The sequence below is a fragment of the Podarcis erhardii genome, assembly GCF_964252035.2.
Source record: "Podarcis erhardii genome assembly, chromosome: 9".
Lineage (NCBI taxonomy): Eukaryota > Metazoa > Chordata > Lepidosauria > Squamata > Lacertidae > Podarcis > Podarcis erhardii.
In genome coordinates, this window is record NC_138512.1 from 77,106,239 (window position 1) to 77,125,102 (window position 18,864).

The 18,864-nt window shown below is 46.4% G+C and overlaps 1 protein-coding gene across 3 annotated transcripts in view; it reads left to right on the plus strand.

Annotated features, from left to right (window-relative positions):
* The first annotated feature begins 11,017 nt into the window (after nucleotides 1–11,017).
* Nucleotides 11,018–18,864, plus strand: part of LOC309350175 (PC-esterase domain-containing protein 1A-like) — a 52,105-nt gene continuing 44,258 nt past the window's right edge. Inside the window, exon 1 of one of the 3 annotated variants that reach the window (XM_081876940.1) lies at nucleotides 11,018–11,038. Coding sequence is in view for 1 of the 3 variants with exons in the window: in XM_081876931.1 (XP_081733057.1) it covers nucleotides 18,476–18,581 (106 nt within the window). In the remaining 2 variants the exon portion in view is untranslated. Of the gene's footprint in view, nucleotides 11,039–18,377; nucleotides 18,425–18,449; nucleotides 18,582–18,864 lie in introns of those variants that run through there. The other 2 variants (XM_081876935.1, XM_081876931.1) reach the window with 2 other exon arrangements.

Below are 18,864 nucleotides of genomic sequence, written 5' to 3' on the forward strand. Positions count from 1 at the left end.
AACAGAACACTAAAATACAATAACCTATTAAACGTTAAAAGCTTCCCTAAACAGGGCTGCCTTTAGATGTCTTCTAAAAGTTTGGTAGTTATTTTCTCTTTGACATCTGAAGGGCGGTAGTGGTTCACAGGGCGGGTGCCACTACCGAGAAGGCCCTCTGCCTGGTTCCCTGTAACTTGGCTTCTCGCAGTGAGGGAACCGCCAGAAGGCCCTTGAAGCTGGACCTCAGTGTCTGGGCTGAACGATGTGGGTGGAGACGCTCCTTCAGGTAGACTGGGCTGAGGCCATTTAGGGCTTTAAAGGTCAACACCAACACTTTGAATTGTGCTCGGAAACGTACTGGGAGCCGATATAGGTTTTTCAGGACTGGTGTTGAAGGGAGAAGGAAAGGTTAATAGAATATTATAAAAGAAGCTAAAGGGCTGCAGTTGTGGTCAGGCAGCTAGCAGAAACCGCAAATGTGTCAGCTCTGAAGCTGCTTCCTGTTTTCAGCTCTGCAGACTGGGAGCTGTTTCCTGTTTGAGCTATCGGTTTTAGAAATGCTTTAGAAATGTTTTAGAAATGCAATATATATATGCAGGGGATGAAAAAGGTTTCTCTCAATATTCTCTGTACCTCGTACCTAAGAAATCTGCACCTAAGCTCTGTACTTTGTACCTAAGAAAGGTTGCTCTCAAATACTATCTGCAGTAAAATCCTGAGCTAATCCTGTGCTAATCTTAATTCTGCAAATTTGGCCAGACAGTTAGCACATCGCCAGCTAAATTTGTCTGGCAGGTCAAAAGTCCATTTCTTAGCTTGCAAAAATATTTTAGCTGCTGTTTGCAGATTTAACCAGGCCCCTTCTTCCTGCCTTATGCTTACTAATGCAAAAATAAGAAAAGACACAATAAGCAAGAGGGGAGGGGGGGAGTGCTTAGCTAGCAGAAAGGCACGTATGAGGAATGTTTAGCAAGCATTAAAAATGTGTTTAGCAAGCAATATAGATGTGCCATATAAGGGAATAAGTTGAACATTTGCCAGCTGATTGGGCAAATCTGGAAAGGGTATGGGAGGGGGAAGAGTGTTCAGAAAAGTATAAGAACGTCTGCTGAAGTGTTTTGCTTTACAGCCAGTCTTTCAGGAGGGATCCTGCTGGTTGTCACTCTGCGCAGATTGCAATAAACTCTTTTCTCCAAAGAAGAAGTTGCTTTCCTGGTACTTTTGTTCCCTCCATGGTCCAGGGGATGGCGAGGCTAATGGATCCCTAGGTAAATAAGGCTTCATTTCTTTGGGGGCTCATCCGGGATCAGCCCCCTCCCCAATACGGACCGGAGGGCCAGGCTCGACCTCGGTGAACAGCTCGGATCGGTGGTTGCAGGCTTCAGTGCGCACCCCATCAGATTCGTGGGGGAAGCCGGCCACACCGCTCCGGAGTGGAGACACAGGTCGAGGGAGAAAAGAGAACTGGCCAGGAGGGGTCCGCAGCGGAAAAAGGTAAGCCCGACGGGAAGGGCAGCCTGACAGGAAAAGGGCAGGAGGCTTGATCAACCTCCCCTGGTTGTGGCAGGGTGTCACAGGCAGTACAGTGCCGCCAGGAATAAGGGGATTGGTTGTGCAATAGAATGCCAGCCACCAGGAATAAGGGGACTGGTTGTGCAGGAGAGTGCCGCCAGCAAAATAAGGGGATTGGTTGTGCAGTGCAGTGCCAGCCACCAGGAATAAGGGGACTGGTTGTGCAGGAGAGTGCCACCAGCAGAAGTTGGGAACAGAAGAGGGAGGGATATATATATTGTGATTTTTTTGGTGTGTTCTGTGTGGTGTGTGTGTACCAGGTATTATGTTATGTTTTAATAGTTGGATTTTGTTACCAGGTATTATGTTATGTTTTAATAGTTGGATTTTGTTGAGGTTTTAGTTATTGTTATACTGTCTTGTGTTTGGTTTGGTGTGCGAATTAGATTGGCCCACCCAATCTAATTGGGCCAAGCGATTGAGTGTGTGAGAGAATTTTTACTGTGAATAGGAGCGGAGTATTTGGAAGAAATGGGTTCTGGCCAAAGTAAAAGTACCCCTTTGGAATGCTTTTGGGGATTTAAGCTGATGAGGGGAGGATGAGGACATTGTGTAAATTAGATTGGCCCACCCAAAAGAATAAATTGGCCGTCCACCGGGACCCTTGATTTGCAATTCATTAATCCATTAGATCAGAACATTTTGAATGTCCATTCTGATCAAATCCCCTATATCTCCACATGGAAGACCAATGTGGAAAAGAAACCCCCCCCCCCCCGGCTGAAGTCATGCTGCCAAGAAGCCTCAGGCAGCTGAATCTGCTCAGTCAGGAAGACAGGAGGACAACCCCCAGTCCTCCAGGATTCAGAGGGGGAAGAAGATAAAGTTTTGATGCCCCACCGCCTTATGCCCCGGCAACAGCCCCGGCACCACCCCCGCCACAGGGAGCAGATGCCCCAGCCCCAATCCCGTGGACAATGCATTGTTAGACCTGGGCAAAGATGAAGAAAGGGAAGAAAGAGAAGAGGATGATGAGGATGAGGCATTTGTAGGAAGATTGGTTAAATTGACAAGTGATGGAAAGACATGGACAGAGGAACAGGCAGAACGTTTGAGAAAGTATGTGGAACTTTATGCAGGAGAAGTGAACGTCAGTCCCCATTTGTTAAGAACAGCAGGATATATAGGGGAACAGAGAAGAAAGTGGCAGAAAGAGTGGGGAAGGCAGTGAAGAGAGTGACCCTCCATAGGGCACATGAAGCACAGGAAAAGGGCGCGGCCAGAGTGATGCCTCTCCACAGAGTGTATGACCCTCTGGCCCCCGCGGGACCTGATGGGGTGGTGCCCAATGGAACTTATACAGTTCAACATGCCCCCTTCTCTAGTGCAGAAGTTTGTAATTAGAGGAACCAAAACCCTTCGTTTGAGGAAAACCCAGCAAATCAGACCACTGAAGGGCAAAATACCCTCACCATTTATCGCCAGAATGTCTTAAATGGCATGAGAAGGGCAGCCAGAAAACCCACCAATTTTGTGAAGGCCAGAAAAATAATGCAAGGGAGTGAGGAGCCCCCAGGCGCCTATCTGGAAAGACTGAAGGAAGCCTACCGCCAGTATACCCCTGTGGACCCAGATAAGGCTGCCAATGTCCCTATCATAAAAACTGCCTTTGTAGCCCAGGCAGCGCCCAATATCTGCAGGAACATTTTTATGGGCCACACCCTGAAATGGATGTTAGAAATAGCCCAAACCACTTATAATCAGAGGGAGGAAGAGGCCCAGAAGAAAAAGGAGAAGTGATGGCCCTGAGGACGGGAGGTCCACCGTTAGGAGAAACCGCCCGGGGAGGAGGGCGAGGCCGCTTAGGAAAGAATCAGCGTGCCATCTGCCAAAAGGCACCTATTTCCTCTCCCAGGCTAAAATGAGGAAATGTCAGGAGCTACTACTACATCCGCGTTTGAAATTCCAAGTCACCACAGCCCCCAACCCAGCTACCCCATTACCGGTAGGAGAAGGTGAGGAGCCCACGCATGACTGCATTGAAGTAATGGATGAGGTGTACTCTAGCAGGCCTGACCTTAAAGATGAAGCAGACCCCAGTGGCCATCATGGTTTATGGATGGAAGCAGCTTCATTGAGGCTGGACACCGGAAGGCAGGTTATGCAGTGGTAGCCCTGGAAGATTAGGTAGTGGAGGCAAAGCCACTCCCACCTGGAATATCAGCACAATTGGTAGAAATAACAGCGCTCACCAGAGCCCTAAACCTGGCAAAGGGGCAGAAGCTGATAATGGACCAGCCTTTGTTCATTCAGTGTTGCAGGAATTAGCTAAGGCACTACAAATCAACTGAAAGTTGCATACAGCATACAGACCCCAGAATCAGCTATCCAAGCTGACACAGGAAACTGGGTCTAATTGGGTGGCCATGTTGCCCTTAGCATTGCTCAGGGTCCGCAGTCTCCCTTCAAAGCGGACCCACTTGTCACCCTTTGAGGTTTTGTTTGGGAGACCAGTCCCATATGTTAAGATGTTAACTCCATATGCCAGCCAAGATATGCAATTGAATAACTATGTGCAGTCACTCTCCCAAGTTCTCTCCTGTTTCCACAGGTGGACCCAGGCTCGCAACCCCTGTGTGTTGGCTGAATCAGTTCGAGCCAGGTGATGAAGTGTGGGTAAAAGATTGGGCACGGACGCAGCTACAATCGTGCTGGAAGGGACCTTATACTGTCCTGCTCTCCACACCCACAGCCGTGAAAGTCGCCGGCATCACCCCTTGGGTCCACCACACCAGAGTGACCATTACAGATTGGACTGTGCAACTAAATCCCGATTAAACCCTTCGGCTGACCATCTCCAGACCCTCCGCTGACGACCGATCTGCTGATATCACACCGGAAGCTGATATCTCTACGCACAGCTGAAGAATTGGATGGGAGGGGCGCCCGCGGGCAGCGTCCCCAACGTAAAAACCCGTGCTGGGACTGATCCAGGAAGTCCACCAGGACATTTAATACTTTCATAAGGACTTTTCCTTTTTTTGTGTGTGTGTGTGTTATCTGCTCTATGCCCCACAGCCCTGACCCCACTGAGCCATACCGCCCTTACTGGCCTGCTGGCCTCTGCTACGAATGGTTCGTCTTGCCAGTGGTAAGAGATGGCGTGCTCATTGGCTATTGGAAACAGGGGTTTGATGAGGTTACCATATTGAAACATCCCACTTCCCCGTTGTGGCTCTTCTCCCACACCACTGTCCAGCACGCGTGGGCAGTGCTCCTACGGGAAGTTGCAGAGACGGTCGAATTCTATCAAGTTCTGGACTGCTCTTGCTGTTGGGGGGGAGTAACCAACTGTTATCTGGGGGGTAGAGCACTGTACCAACCTCATCTGATAGACCAGGTCCTAATCTTAATCCAGGCGTTAGATGGGACGGAACCTATCTTAATGCAAGTGTTGCAGGGGTGGGAGCCTTAATTAGGTGTGCATTGAAATTGCTGAACAAGTGCCAGTAAGAGTTGCCACCCCAGGATTTCAGCATCCATATGCTCTGGTCAGTAGGGAGGCAGCACGAGAGTTCAATCCACCCAACAGGGTTAGTAGGAAAGTTGACCCACATAGTGGGAGCATCAGCTCACCGGTGGGCTCTCATCCTTGAGGCTCAACAGGTAATCGAGCACAAATATCAGTGGGCTCTTCAACAATGAGCACACCCCCTGAATATTGCTGGGAGGAACCATGGAGTGATTGGGGATGGTGGATGGGAGTTATTTCAACTGCCCTTGCCACATGGATGTGTCTCTTTTTCTGCTGGCATGAGCGTCATAGGCTCTGCGGGAGACGACGGCCCGATCCTTCTATCCCCTTGATGATCCTCCTAGTATTCCTTGTTCTCATAGTTGCAGGAGACAAGGAAGGTGCTGCACCTGATAAACATGGACAGATGGGAACTAGATTATTGAGTAAAATATCACGAGGAGAAAATTATCATAAGATGTGGAAAGACAATATTTATATCAAGGATATGTTCAAGTTCACCACAATGTTAAATCTTTCCAATTGTTGGCTGTGTATGCACATACCACCTTATGCTAAACGGCCAGGTTTGATGCTACATGGAATTCCCATTGGTAACATCTTCAACATAGAGAGGAGTTTGTGTGTTAGTTCATTCTCATTGCTGTATGTTTATCCCAGATAATAATGTCAGCATTTCGGCCAACATTGACCACATGGAAACAATGATAGCTGAAAACCCGCTAAAAATTACAGAAGGTGATCCATGGAATTGGTTATATTCTTGGCTGCCCGATGGTGGTTGGATCAGGAATATTATGGTATTAATAGCAGGGTCACTTATAATCCTTTTGCTTCTCTGCTTTTGTATTCCCTGCTTGATGCAATGCTTGCAGAATATGATGGAAAAGATGATGTCTCGCATGATGGGACCTCGTGTGATTGCTTTTATGAGAGAATATAGACCCATACCCCAGAACGAATCTAAATAATAGATTGTTCAAAAGAAGAGGAGGGAGTGAAGGGAGAAGGAAAGGTTAATAGAATATTATAAAAGAAGCTAAAGGGCTGCAGTTGTGGTCAGGCAGCTAGCAGAAACCGCAAATGTGTCAGCTCTGAAGCTGCTTCCTGTTTTCAGCTCTGCAGACTGGGAGCTGTTTCCTGTTTGAGCTATCGGTTTTAGAAATGCTTTAGAAATGTTTTAGAAATGCAATATATATATGCAGGGGATGAAAAAGGTTTCTCTCAATATTCTCTGTACCTCGTACCTAAGAAATCTGCACCTAAGCTCTGTACTTTGTACCTAAGAAAGGTTGCTCTCAAATACTATCTGCAGTAAAATCCTGAGCTAATCCTGTGCTAATCTTAATTCTGCAAATTTGGCCAGACAGTTAGCACATCGCCAGCTAAATTTGTCTGGCAGGTCAAAAGTCCATTTCTTAGCTTGCAAAAATATTTTAGCTGCTGTTTGCAGATTTAACCAGGCCCCTTCTTCCTGCCTTATGCTTACTAATGCAAAAATAAGAAAAGACACAATAAGCAAGAGGGGAGGGGGGGAGTGCTTAGCTAGCAGAAAGGCACGTATGAGGAATGTTTAGCAAGCATTAAAAATGTGTTTAGCAAGCAATATAGATGTGCCATATAAGGGAATAAGTTGAACATTTGCCAGCTGATTGGGCAAATCTGGAAAGGGTATGGGAGGGGGAAGAGTGTTCAGAAAAGTATAAGAACGTCTGCTGAAGTGTTTTGCTTTACAGCCAGTCTTTCAGGAGGGATCCTGCTGGTTGTCACTCTGCGCAGATTGCAATAAACTCTTTTCTCCAAAGAAGAAGTTGCTTTCCTGGTACTTTTGTTCCCTCCATGGTCCAGGGGATGGCGAGGCTAATGGATCCCTAGGTAAATAAGGCTTCAGTGTTATGTGGTCTCGGCGGCCACTCCCAGTCACCAGTCTAGCTGCCGCATTCTGGATTAGTAGTAGCTTCCGGGTCACCTTCAAAGGTAGCCCCACGTAGAGTGCATTGCAGTAGTCCAAGCAGGAGACAACCAGAGCATGCATCACTCTGGCAAGACAGTCTGTGGGCAGGGAGGGTCTCATCCTGCGTACCAGATGGAGCTGATAAACAGCTGCCCTGGACACAGAATTGACCTGTGCCTCCATGGACAGCTGTGAGTCTAGAATGACTCCCAGGCTGCGCACCTGGTCCTTCAGGGGCAGTTACAGAGGTTAGATGATCATCTGTCAGAGATTCTTTAGCTGCAAGGAGTTCAGCTGGATGACCTTTGGGGTTCCCGATTCCAACACTGCAATTCTACAATGCTGCGAAAGACTTGATAGGAAGATGAATAAATGGGGTTTGCAGGCCTTGAAGCGCCCCCCACCCTTCACTTTTGCAAATAAGGCTCTCAAACCCGTGGCCAAAAAAAGGGGGTTTAGATATTTGGGAGCCTGGCTTTGATTCTCCACCTCTGGCACAGACTTAATTCCCGCTTCCTCAGTTTCCGTACCTGTAAAGTGGGAAGAGGTTTTTTGCAAGGGCACGCAAGCCACCACAAAACGAAACAGACAAAAGGCCTTAAAGATTAAAAACAATTTTTTTCGCCTTTATCCTTTAACATCCAGACAGAGAAACGTGTTTTCCCCCCCAGCTCAGTAATGACTCCAAGGAAAACAAATCAAATCTTCCTCCCTTCCACAGAACTCAGCTGGCTTATGTGATAAGGACATATTTTTCCTCCATGGGAAGGCTTTTATAAATTTGTTTCTGCCTTTTTCAGGCCAAAAGACTCTCTCTCTGCCTAGCAGTCATTTCAGGCAGCATGCATGACCTAGTTCAAAGGTCTCTGGTGCGAATTCTGCCCTGTTTCCATTTATTGATTGCATTTTTATTCCACCTTTTTTCTCCTGGGAACTTAAATAATTCTCGCTCTCCTCATTTAACCCCCACAACAACCTTGTGAGGTAGGTCAGGCTGAGAGGCAACAACTGGCCCAGGGCCACAACCGGTGAACTTCAGGGTCGATTGGGGATTCGAACCCAGGTCGGGTCAACCCTCTAACCACTACACCATACTGCCTCCTATCTCAGTGGGAGGGATTTTCAGGGGGTCATGCCCAGGAACTGATCTGGGCTCTACAAAATACCTATTTCACAGAACGAAAGCTGGCAACGTAGAGAAACCAGTTCACCACCAGAGATTTAAAACACCTAAACCCTCAGCCATAAAACACCCCACATTTTTTTTAAAAAATGGGAAGGGGCTGCATGGTGGCAAAAGACAGATTCCATGTAAAGTACAAATGAGGATATCATTTATTTGTGTAGCCAAACCCATTACAAAAATACATATAAACAATATACACGAAAATATACCAAACAGAATATAAGACATTATGCAGTTAAAATAATTAAAACCAGGTGTTTTTTCAGATAAGTTTTCTCCCCTGGTGAATTTAGCTTATCATCCGCACAGAATTTTCTCCTTAAAACTGCTACTCTGAAGGCAAAAAAAGGCCACTTTTTCGGAGACTTAAAGGTAAAGGTAAAGGGACCCCTGACCATTAGGTCCAGTCATGACCGACTCTGGGGTTGCAGCGCTCATCTCGCTCTATAGGCCGAGGGAGCCGGCGTTTGTCCGCAGACAGCTTCCAGGTCATGTGGCCAGCGTGACTAAGCCGCTTCTGGCGAACCAGAGCAGCGCACAGAAACACTGTTTACCTTCCCACCGGAGCAGTACCTATTTATCTACTTGCACTTTGACGTGCTTTCGAACTGCTAGGTTGGCAGGAGCAGGGACTGAGCAATGGGAGCTCACCCCGTCATGGGGATTCGAACCACGACCTTCTGATCAGCCAGCTCTAGGCTCTGTGGTTTAACCCACAGCGCCACCCACATCCCATAAATCTGGAATACAGATGTAAATCTGGATTACAGAGATACAGTTGAGAAGATTGCTGGCACGATGAGGATTACCCAAAACGGAGCTTTGTTTGAGAGGCTCATGCAAGGTTATCTGCAACACCTTGTCCTTCAGCACTTGTCAGGTGAGCAGCTGGTGTGCCTGCAGGATGGAGACCAGGTCTTTATAGTTTGACCGGTAAACTGCAAAGGGAAAAAGACACATATTGGCAATAAGGACTCTGAGGCGGCCAGAAAGGACATCTACTGCCAAGGAAATGCCTGCAGGACCCCCACCACCGGGGTGGAACAAAACACACCGTTTTACAACGCACTGGTGGAATAAAACGGTGGAAGTGTTGGGTGGGCACAAAGTGATTTTCTGAACCCCCACAAACGTCCAACTTCCAGCTCTACAATTCTGTGATTCTACGATCTGGACATTGGCAAAGGCAACAAAAGGCTGTTCTTTCCTTGGGTTGGCCAGACTCCTTAGACAACAAGAAACTGAGTCTTTTAGTGCTTTTGGTCCAGTATTGTGGAAATCTCTTTCAGTAGAGATTCAGCGGGTGCCTTCTGTTTCAACTCATAAACACCTGCTGTTGAAAACTTTTATATTCCATTAAGTTTATGCATGGGACGTGTGTGGCGCTGTGGTCTAAACCACAGAACCTAGGGCTTGCTGATCAGAAGGTTGGCAGTTCGAATCCCCGTGACGGGGTGAGTTCCTGTTGCTCAGTCCCTGCTATTGCCAACCTAGCAGTTTGAAATCACACCAGTGCAAGTGGATAAATAGGTACCATTGCAGCGGGAAGGTAAACAGCGTTTCTGTGCGCTGCTCTGGTTCACCAGAAGCGGCTTAGTCATGCTGGCCACATGACCCGGAAGCTGTCTGCGGACAAATGCTGGCTCCCTCTGCCTACAGAGCGAGATGAGCGTGCAACCCCAGAGTCGGTCATGACTGGACCTAATGGTCAGGGGTCCCTTTACCTTTGCTTTGACCTTAAGCTTATGTAGGCAACTAAGATTACCTTTTCCCTTCCATAGCAGCTAGCTCATTTCTGACTTTAACTTTTTAATGTTTTTTATTGTGTGGTTTTATGTACAATTGTTGTAAATTGCTCTGATATTTTTAATGAATTATCATCATCATCATCATCATCATCATCATATATTTATTTATTTATACCCTGCCTTTTCCCCTGAGGGGGACTCAAAGTGGCTTACAGATAAACTAGAGACATAGGGGAAAAAATATTGTTGCATGTAATTGGTTTTTTTTTTTTAGAAAGAAAAAGGTTTTAAGAAGGTGTGTGGGGGGGGGGGAAGAATGTGAGTAAACATCCCTGTTCTCTTCATTTATATAAACTTTCTTCCAGAAAACCTCAACTTTCTATACTTTTCAAGTGGTCTTTCATTACCTATCCTGTTAGCATCATGGTGTCAATTCTAAAAAAAAACAAAACAAAACCAGCTCTGTAATGATCAATGGCCAAGTCACAATCAAATTAATCAATCTTTATTGTGGTCAAAGACCAGACAACAGAAATAACATCAGCAACATGTACTACATCAGCATAAAGGGGCGGATGCGGTGGACAAAATTAAAAATCCCCTATATACTTTTTTACATTAAAAAATAACACTCCTTCTGCTAAAATCTATGACCCAGAGTTTAAAAGCAGTATTTATTCACCGACCATCGCTGTCATCACAGCCTGTCTTGTCCTTGTTGCCATAAACCAGAATATTCAGACAGCCAAGTCACAAAAACTTTGCGATAATCCCATTCCAAGAACTTCAGGAAAGAAAGAAATGTCTCATTTTTGTTGCAATGTAGGGAAACAGGGGAGTTTGGAGCAGCAAAGATTACACGCGCACTCCGTAATCTTTCTGTAACTCGCACTCTGTAATCTGTTCAACCTTTCTTCCTGGAAATTCCCAATTTCCTCTCTTTCTCCCTGTGTATGGCTTGTTAGTATCCATAAATCTGTCTCTGTCCCACACACATTCCAGCACCAAGGACACACATCTCTGCTCTTAAGGATGCTCATGAACCCAACTTTTGCCTTCAGACTTTCCTCCATTCTGGCCAATGGTTCCAGTAGCCCTTCTGCCAGGACACCTGGGTTCAGGTAGGACCGGACTAACAAACCTGCTGAATTGCAATTCAGGGAGGCGGGGACTTAGGGAGTCGGCCCCCTTTCCATGCAGCGCCGCAAAGTTCGCAGTGTTTTCATGCAAAGCGCGCAGAAGGAAAAAGCAGCGCGTGGGAAGCAGGCGCCCGCACGCTTTCCCTTTGGAGATGCTGCTGGAGAGCCCGGGGGCACTTTGGGAATTTCCCGTAACTGGTGTCAAGTTTTCAGCAAAGCCTTTCCCGGAAATCGTTTCATCTATAAGCAGACACTGCCGACGCACAAAAAACTTGTTGTGAAACGAAACCGACTCCCCGGCTATGAAAAGGGCATCCGCCGCCGGAGGCTTTCGAGGAAAGGAAAGCGAAGGGAGGCGCCGGTCGCGTTTCCGTGGTTCGGACGCGAGCTTCGCCTAATCCTGTCTTCGCCAAATCCGAATCGTTTGATGAAGCCAGAGGCGCTCGCAGGGTGCAAAGAAAGGAGCCCTTTCTGGGATGTGGCGCTCGACTTTACGCACGCATTTGTGTCATCGTGCCTCTCCGAAATGGTAGCTGCTCATGGGCCTAGGCGGGGGGGGGCAGTTGTTGTCCCCCCCCCCAAGAATTCACCCACCCCCTAATATTCTTCAGAGGGTCTCTTCTCCAGCCTTCAGAGAGTAGCTGGAAATGGGGAGGCAGAAAAAGGTCCTCCTTTCCTTCCACTCTGCAGTTTTAAACTGAAATCTTAGGCGCAGTACTGCGCTCAGAGCTCAGAAGCTGCTTACGCTAATGAAATTCCCTGTCGCAAAATGGGCCTAGAACAATGGGACTTTTGAACACTGGTACCAACCAAGGAGGCTTGCCCTTGGCACTGCAGGTTAAACCACAGAGCCTAGGACTTGCCGATCAGAAGGTCGGCAGTTTGAATCCCCACACTGGTTGAGCTCCTGTTGCTCAGTTCCTGCTCCTGCCAACCTAGCAGTTCAAAAGCACGTCAAAGTACAAGTAGATAAATAGGTACTGCACCAGTGGGAAGGTAAACGGCGTTTCCGTGCGCTGCTCTGCTTCGCCAGAAGCGGCTTAGTCATGCTGGCCATATGACCCGGAAGCTGTACGCCGGCTCCCTTGGCCAGTAAAGCGAGATGAGCGCCGCAACCCCAGAGCCAGCCATGACTTGACCTAATGGTCAGGGGTACCTTTACCTTTATGCGTCCCCCCGCGTCCCCCTCAAGAAAAGCACTGGCTGCAGCTGATTTTTATTTAGTGCATTCAATAAAGTTTGATGTACGAGTGAAAACCTGACATCAATGCAATTATTTGTTGTTGTTTTTTTAAGAAAGGATCATGCAGAGTTGCATGCTTGCATGTTTGAGCTGTGAATTTGGAGCATAGGAAACTGCCCTATGCAGAGTCAGGTCCTTTGTTTCTCTAATATTAATTGACTGTATAAAATATTCTGTGATCATAGAACTGTAGAGTCAGGACCCCATGGGTCATGTAGTCTAACCCCCTGCAATGCAGGCGAAGGGGAAAACTATGTTTTCTTGTTTTATCTGAATTTGTTTTGCAGCTTAGCCATATGCCCATGAACTTCAGCTAGCCCTTTTCAGTAGACTGATGTTTATAGTAGATAGCGACTATAGCAACCAGATTTCCCATGCTCTGGCAGAAAGCAAGGAATTCAGCGGGTTAGAACGACTATATCAATCGTCAGTCAATATAGAAGAATGGAGTCAGCCACGGAGAACCGCTGCAATTAATCATTAGTTAATTAATGAGGATGTTGAGGGATAGCGGCATTTAATCAAAAGTTAATGAATAAAGCAAGGATGTGAAGGCTTTGTGAAAAATCCTTGATTGGCTTTGCCTCGCCACTGTGTGTTGTAATGCTTATACAGTGGTATTTTGGGTTAAGAACTTAATTTGTTCCGGAGGTCCGTTCTTAACCTGAAACTGTTCTTAACCTGAGGTACTTTAGCTAATGGGGCCTCCTGCTGCCGCCGTGCAATTTCTGTTCTCATCCTGAAGCAAAGTTCTTAACTGGAGGTACTATTTCTGCGTTAGCAGAGTCTGTAACCTGAAGCGTCTGTAACCTGAAGCGTCCACTGTCCCTCAGACCTTGTGGGGGCTGGACTATAATTTTTTTGTGTGTGGGGGGGAGGGGGATGAACGAATTCCTATGCCCCACAAATAACCCAGAGATGCATTTTAGATAAAAGCACACATTCTACTCATGTAAAAACACTCTGATTCCTGGACCGTCTGTGGGCCGGATTTAGAAGGCTCTCCAACCTCCGGGCCTTAGTTTGCCTACCCATGCATAAGAATGTTCTTCCCTTATAAAGGTAAAAAGCACGTCACAGTCCTGTGGCTCCTTCAGAGAGACATGTCCCTGCGCGAGCTTGTTTCAATAATAGGCTTTTTTTTGCTCAGTGTTTGTTTCTGTCTGCCACTCCTTTGGGAATCCCTGGCCAACAGACCCCTTAAAATTCATCACAGGAGTCACAGCTCAGGGAAATCTCTGTTGTACGGCCATCTGCATCTTTCTTCTTTCAAATTGTTTTTATTAGAAGATTTTCTTGGGTCCATCTGCATCTTTCTGGTGCAGCTGACCAACTTAGCAACCCCACTGGAGTTCGGACTATTACATACATACATACATACACACACACACACACACATACATACATACATACATACATAATTTTATTCGTATGCCACATTTCCACACACTCAAGGCCGCTTCCTACATGAAAAAAATGAGAGTCGTCATTGCGATCCATAGTTAAAAGTAAAGGTAAAGGTAAAGAACCCCTGACAGTTAAGTCCAGTCGCAAACGACTCTGGGGTTGCAGCTCTCATCTCGCTTTATTAGCCGAGGGAGCCAGCGTACAGCTTCCGGGTCATGTGGCCAGCATGACTAAGCCGCTTCTGGCGAACCAGAGCAGCTCACGGAAACGCCGTTTACCTTCCCACTGGAGCGGTACCTATTTATCTACTTGCACTTTGCCGTGCTTTCGAACTGCTAGGTTGGCAGGAGCAGGGGCCGAGCAACGGGAGCTCACCCCGTCGCGGGGATTCGAACCGCCGACCTGATCGGCAAGCCCAAGAGGCTCGGTGGTTTACACCACAGCGCCACCCGTGTCCCATAGTTAAAAGTAGAAATCGACAAATGTGTCCTCATTTTTGCTCTCTTCAAAATATGGCAACCCTAATTTATTTGTATTTTTAATTATTAGATCAAAGCAATTAATGTATGTTTTAACCAAGTTAGCTTGGTTGAGCTAACCACATTTTCTGGTTCCAAATGACAGAACAGAATAATTCAGTCTTTGGGGTTTGTAGTTAATTGTTTCCTTGGAGTGAAACGACTCCTCACAATGGAATTTAAATGCAAGCAACCGATTCTTATCTGCAAAGAGATCGATCACTTCTGGACAATGCTGGGATAGTGTCTTGACTATGTCCAATCACAAGCATGCTTTACAAAAACACCACCAGCTAGCCAATAAATAGCCTTGTGGCACCTTGAAGACTGAGGAATGCATAATGGCGCAAGCTTTTATGGACTGCTTTAATTGTTATGCTGGGTCACAGTAATATATATGTGCATGGTTTTCCTTTTTTTTTTTTTTTTGCAAAGTGTGAGGTCGCTGGAAATGAAGTGCAGAAAAAAAACACAGCTGACAGCTGCAATTCATAAAACAGTTATTGGAAGCATAGTTATCCTGGCATTTGTTGTTTAGTCGTTTAGTCGTGTCCGACTCTTCGTGACCCCCTGGACCAGAGCACGCCAGGCACTCCTGTCTTCCACTGCCTCCAGCAGTTTGGTCAGACTCATGTTTGTAGCTTCGAGAACACTGTCCAACCATCTCGTCTTCTGTCGTCCCCTTCTCCTTGGGCCCTCCATCTTTCCCAACATCAGGGTCTTTTCCAGGAAGTCTTCTCTTCTCCTGAGGTGGCCAAAGTCTTGGAGCCTCAGCTTCAGGATCTGTCCTTCAAGTGAGCACTCAGGGCTGATTTCCTTCAGAATGGAGAGGTTTGATCTTATCCTGGCATACCTATGCCAATTAAAACATAATGTGCTGAAAATAGTTTAATCCACAAGTGTTAGCACTGAAGTGCTTGAGTTCAGGGGTTTCTATTTACAGTCTCCTTTTGATGCTGCATGGCTCCGGGAAAGCCACAACTGAGGACCAGGGACATTTCAGCTGCTCAGAATACTCTGCAAATGACCTTAAAGCCCAAGAGGAAACCATGGATCCTCTTAATACAAGATCTTGCGCATCCTAAAGAAGCTTGCAATTTCTGTCATGTTCTCCCTCATCTGCTTGGCTTTGGTGTGCAAGGTGTAAAAACACTTCTGCTCAGACAGGCCACATCTTGAAAAAGAGGGGAAAGAGGAGACCCAGATAATGATTGACTGGTCAGCTTGATGTTTATACCAGTGTTCTAAGAAAAAAAAATGCTCCTTTTTCCCTTATCCAAGAGCCCATATAGAGTCCTTATGTAGGTTTTCTATTGGTAGGAGAAAATAACAGAAGCCAACCAGAGAATATTGAGAAGCAAAGCAGCTAATAAGCCTGATCTTTATTGAACTGTTGCAACAGGGTCCTTGCTCACCCCACGTGGGGAGGGTGGAGAGGAACCCATAACATTGGTGTGCAAGCTCTTATATAGACTTTTGAAATTGCCTCCCCTGTAGCTCACGACCACCCCCCACAACATCATACATGCATCACAGAAGGAGGTGCTCCCCAGCAGAAATTTGAGTGTGTTGCTTCTCTCCTGTCTGCCAGGATACCTGATCATGCCTTGTCTGATTGCCTTTTCTGGGTTGCCTGGCCATTCCTTTGAGTTGGTAAATACTTTAGTTCCTGAATCTCTTACGCATATTGAGAGTGCTCAACTTAACAAATACTTGCCAGACTGTATTCGAAAAGGGAGGTGTAAGCCCCTACAATCCAAAAACAATTGGAAAGCTTTTCGCATTTCCTTCCTCCTTGCAGAGAAATATTTGAGGTAAATTTGGGAGAGCCAAAATGGCTTCAGGATTGTTCTCCTGTACTATTTCAGACATGTGGTTTATATACTTATGTATGTGTTTGCCTTGTATATTTGTGTGTGTGTGTGTGTGTGTGTGTGTGTGTGTGTGTGTGACCTTAGAATTCCTGTAACCCCAGGAAATGTCCTGTTGTTGTTGTTTAGTTGTTTAGTCGTGTCCGCCTCTTCATGGCCCCCTGGACCAGAGCACGCCAGGCATTCCTGTCTTCCACTGCCTCCCGCAGTTTGGTCAAACTCATGCTGGTAGCTTCGAGAACACTGCCCAACCATCTCGTCCTCTGTCATCCCCTTCTCCTTGCGCCCTCCATCTTTCCCAACATCAGGGTCTTTTCCAGGGAGTCTTCTCTTCTCATGAGGTGGCCAAAGTATTGGAGCCTCAGCTTCAGGATCTGTCCTTCCAGTGAGCACTCAGGGCTGATTTCCTTCAGAATGGAGAGGTTTGATCTTCTTGCAGTCCATGGGCCTCTCAAGACTCTCCTCCAGCACCAGAATTCAAAAGCATCAATTCTTTGGCGATCAGTCTTTTTTATGGTCCAGCTCTCACTTCCATACATCACTACGGGGAAAACCAGAGCTTTAAGTATAAGGACCTTTGTCGGCAAAGTGATGTCTCTGCTTTTTAAGATTCTGTCTAGGTTTGTCCTAGAAGAGATAATTAAAAGGTCGGTTTGTGAGCACATAAAAAAGGATGCTGTGATCACTAAGACCTAGCATGGATTTCTCAAAAAGAAGTCATGACAGAGGAATCTCTCTTTTTTTATGAGTTAAAATGAATGAAGGAACTGAGAGGAAGCTCATCAGATTTGCAGATGACACCAAACTGGGAGGGGTAGCTAATGCTGCAGAAGACAGAATCAGGATTCAAGATGACCGGATGAACAGATTGGAGACCTGGGCCCAAACTAATACAGTGGTGCCTCGCAAGACGAAATTAATCCGTTCCGTGAGGCTCTTCGTATAGCGGTTTTTTCGTCTTGCGAAGCAAGCCCATTGACAGCTTAGCGGATTAGCGCTATTAGCGGTTTAGCAGCTTTTAGCGGATCAGCTGATAAGCGGCTTAGGGCTTAGGAAAAGGGGGGAAAAGGGAAAAAACCCTGCAGGAACTCGCAAGACATTTTCGTCTTGCGAAGCAAGCCCATAGGGAAATTTGTTTTGCGAAGCGCCTCCAAAACGGAAAACCCTTTCGTCTAGTGGGTTTCCCATCTTGCGAGGCGTTCGTCTTGCAGGGCACCACTGTACAGTGGTACCTCAGGTTACATACGCTTCAGGTTACAGACTCCGCTAACCCAGAAATAGCACCTCAGGTTAAGAACTTTGCTTCAGGATGAGAGCAGAAATCGCAGGATGGCGGCGCGGCGACAGCAGGAGGCCCCATTAGCTAAAGTAGTACCTCAGGTTAAGAACAGTTTCAGGTTAAGAACAGCCCTCCAGAACAAATTAAGTTCTTAACCTGAGGTAGCACTGTAAAATGAATTGCAGTAGGGACAAATGTCAGGTTCTGCACTTAGGCAGGAAGAACCAGCTGCACAGAGGATGGGAGACACCTGGCTTCCTAGCAGCATATGTGAAAAGGATCTAGGGGTCTTGGTGGACCACAAACTTAACACAAGTCCACAGTGTGAGGCAGCAGCAAAAAAAGCTAATGCTATTCCAAGATGCATCAACAGAAGTATAGTGACCAGATCAAGGGAAGTAATAGTCCCACTCTATTCTGCCTTGGCCAGACCACACCTGGAATACTGTGTCCAATTCTGGGCACCACAATTGAAGAAGGATGTTGAGAAGCTGGAAGGTGTGCAGAGGAGGGCAACCAAGATGATAAAGGGGATTCCAACAGCTTTCTGGTGATAAGAGTTGTTTTGACAGTGGAATGGACTCCTTGGGAGATGGCGGACTCTCTCCTTCCTTGGAGGTATTTAAGCAGAGGCTGGCTGGTCATCTGTCATGGGTGTCTTAGTTGAGATTCCTGCACTGTAGAGGGTTCCTTCCAACTTTACAATTCTATGGTTCTGTGTCTCTTAATTTTAACCAGTGTTCTCCTGTGGCACTTGTGTTACAAGTTGTACAGCTAGTATCTCTGGCCTGAACCTTGTGTAGAAATAAATTCTCTCCACCGCCAGAATGAATTTCAAGCTTTACTACAGAACAGTCTTAAATATTCAGTTACAAAATAATAAAGTAATACACTGCAAAAAAAAAATAAAAAAAAAAATCAACGAGTTTCAGTTGCATAAAGTTCCTCTCTACTCCCAGAGTAAGATATTAAGCATCTTTATTAAAAGGGAGTTTCTCTGTATCTCTCCAATAACACACTGCTTCCGTGGTTTGCAAGCGTCCTCTAGGGGTAAATTCACTTATACTGTACAAGTTCTTAGGTTACATCCCGTGATGGCTCATGGGATTAGTTTTGCTCATGCACAATGGAAAAACACTAGATTTGTGTTTAAAGAACTTCCTATGCAGCACTTTTAAATACAACGCTGTTAAACACAGTCTTTTATGTACAGTACATTACACTTAAAACTTCAACAAGTTTTGTGCGCGCGCGTTTCTTCTACTACTCGGTTTCAGCCCTGTCCCCTTAGAAACCCCCTGCAAAGAATCATTCCGGACAGACAGGGCACTGCGTAAAATCCACGGGAATATCCTAAGAGGGATTCTTCTTTCTCTCTGTCGGGGAGAGCTGCATCCAGTCGCGTCTCTGCTTTCATAGGATGACTCAGATCTGGCCGAGTCCGGATTGGGCAAAACTATGGAAACGCAGCAGGAGCCTCTCTCCGCTTT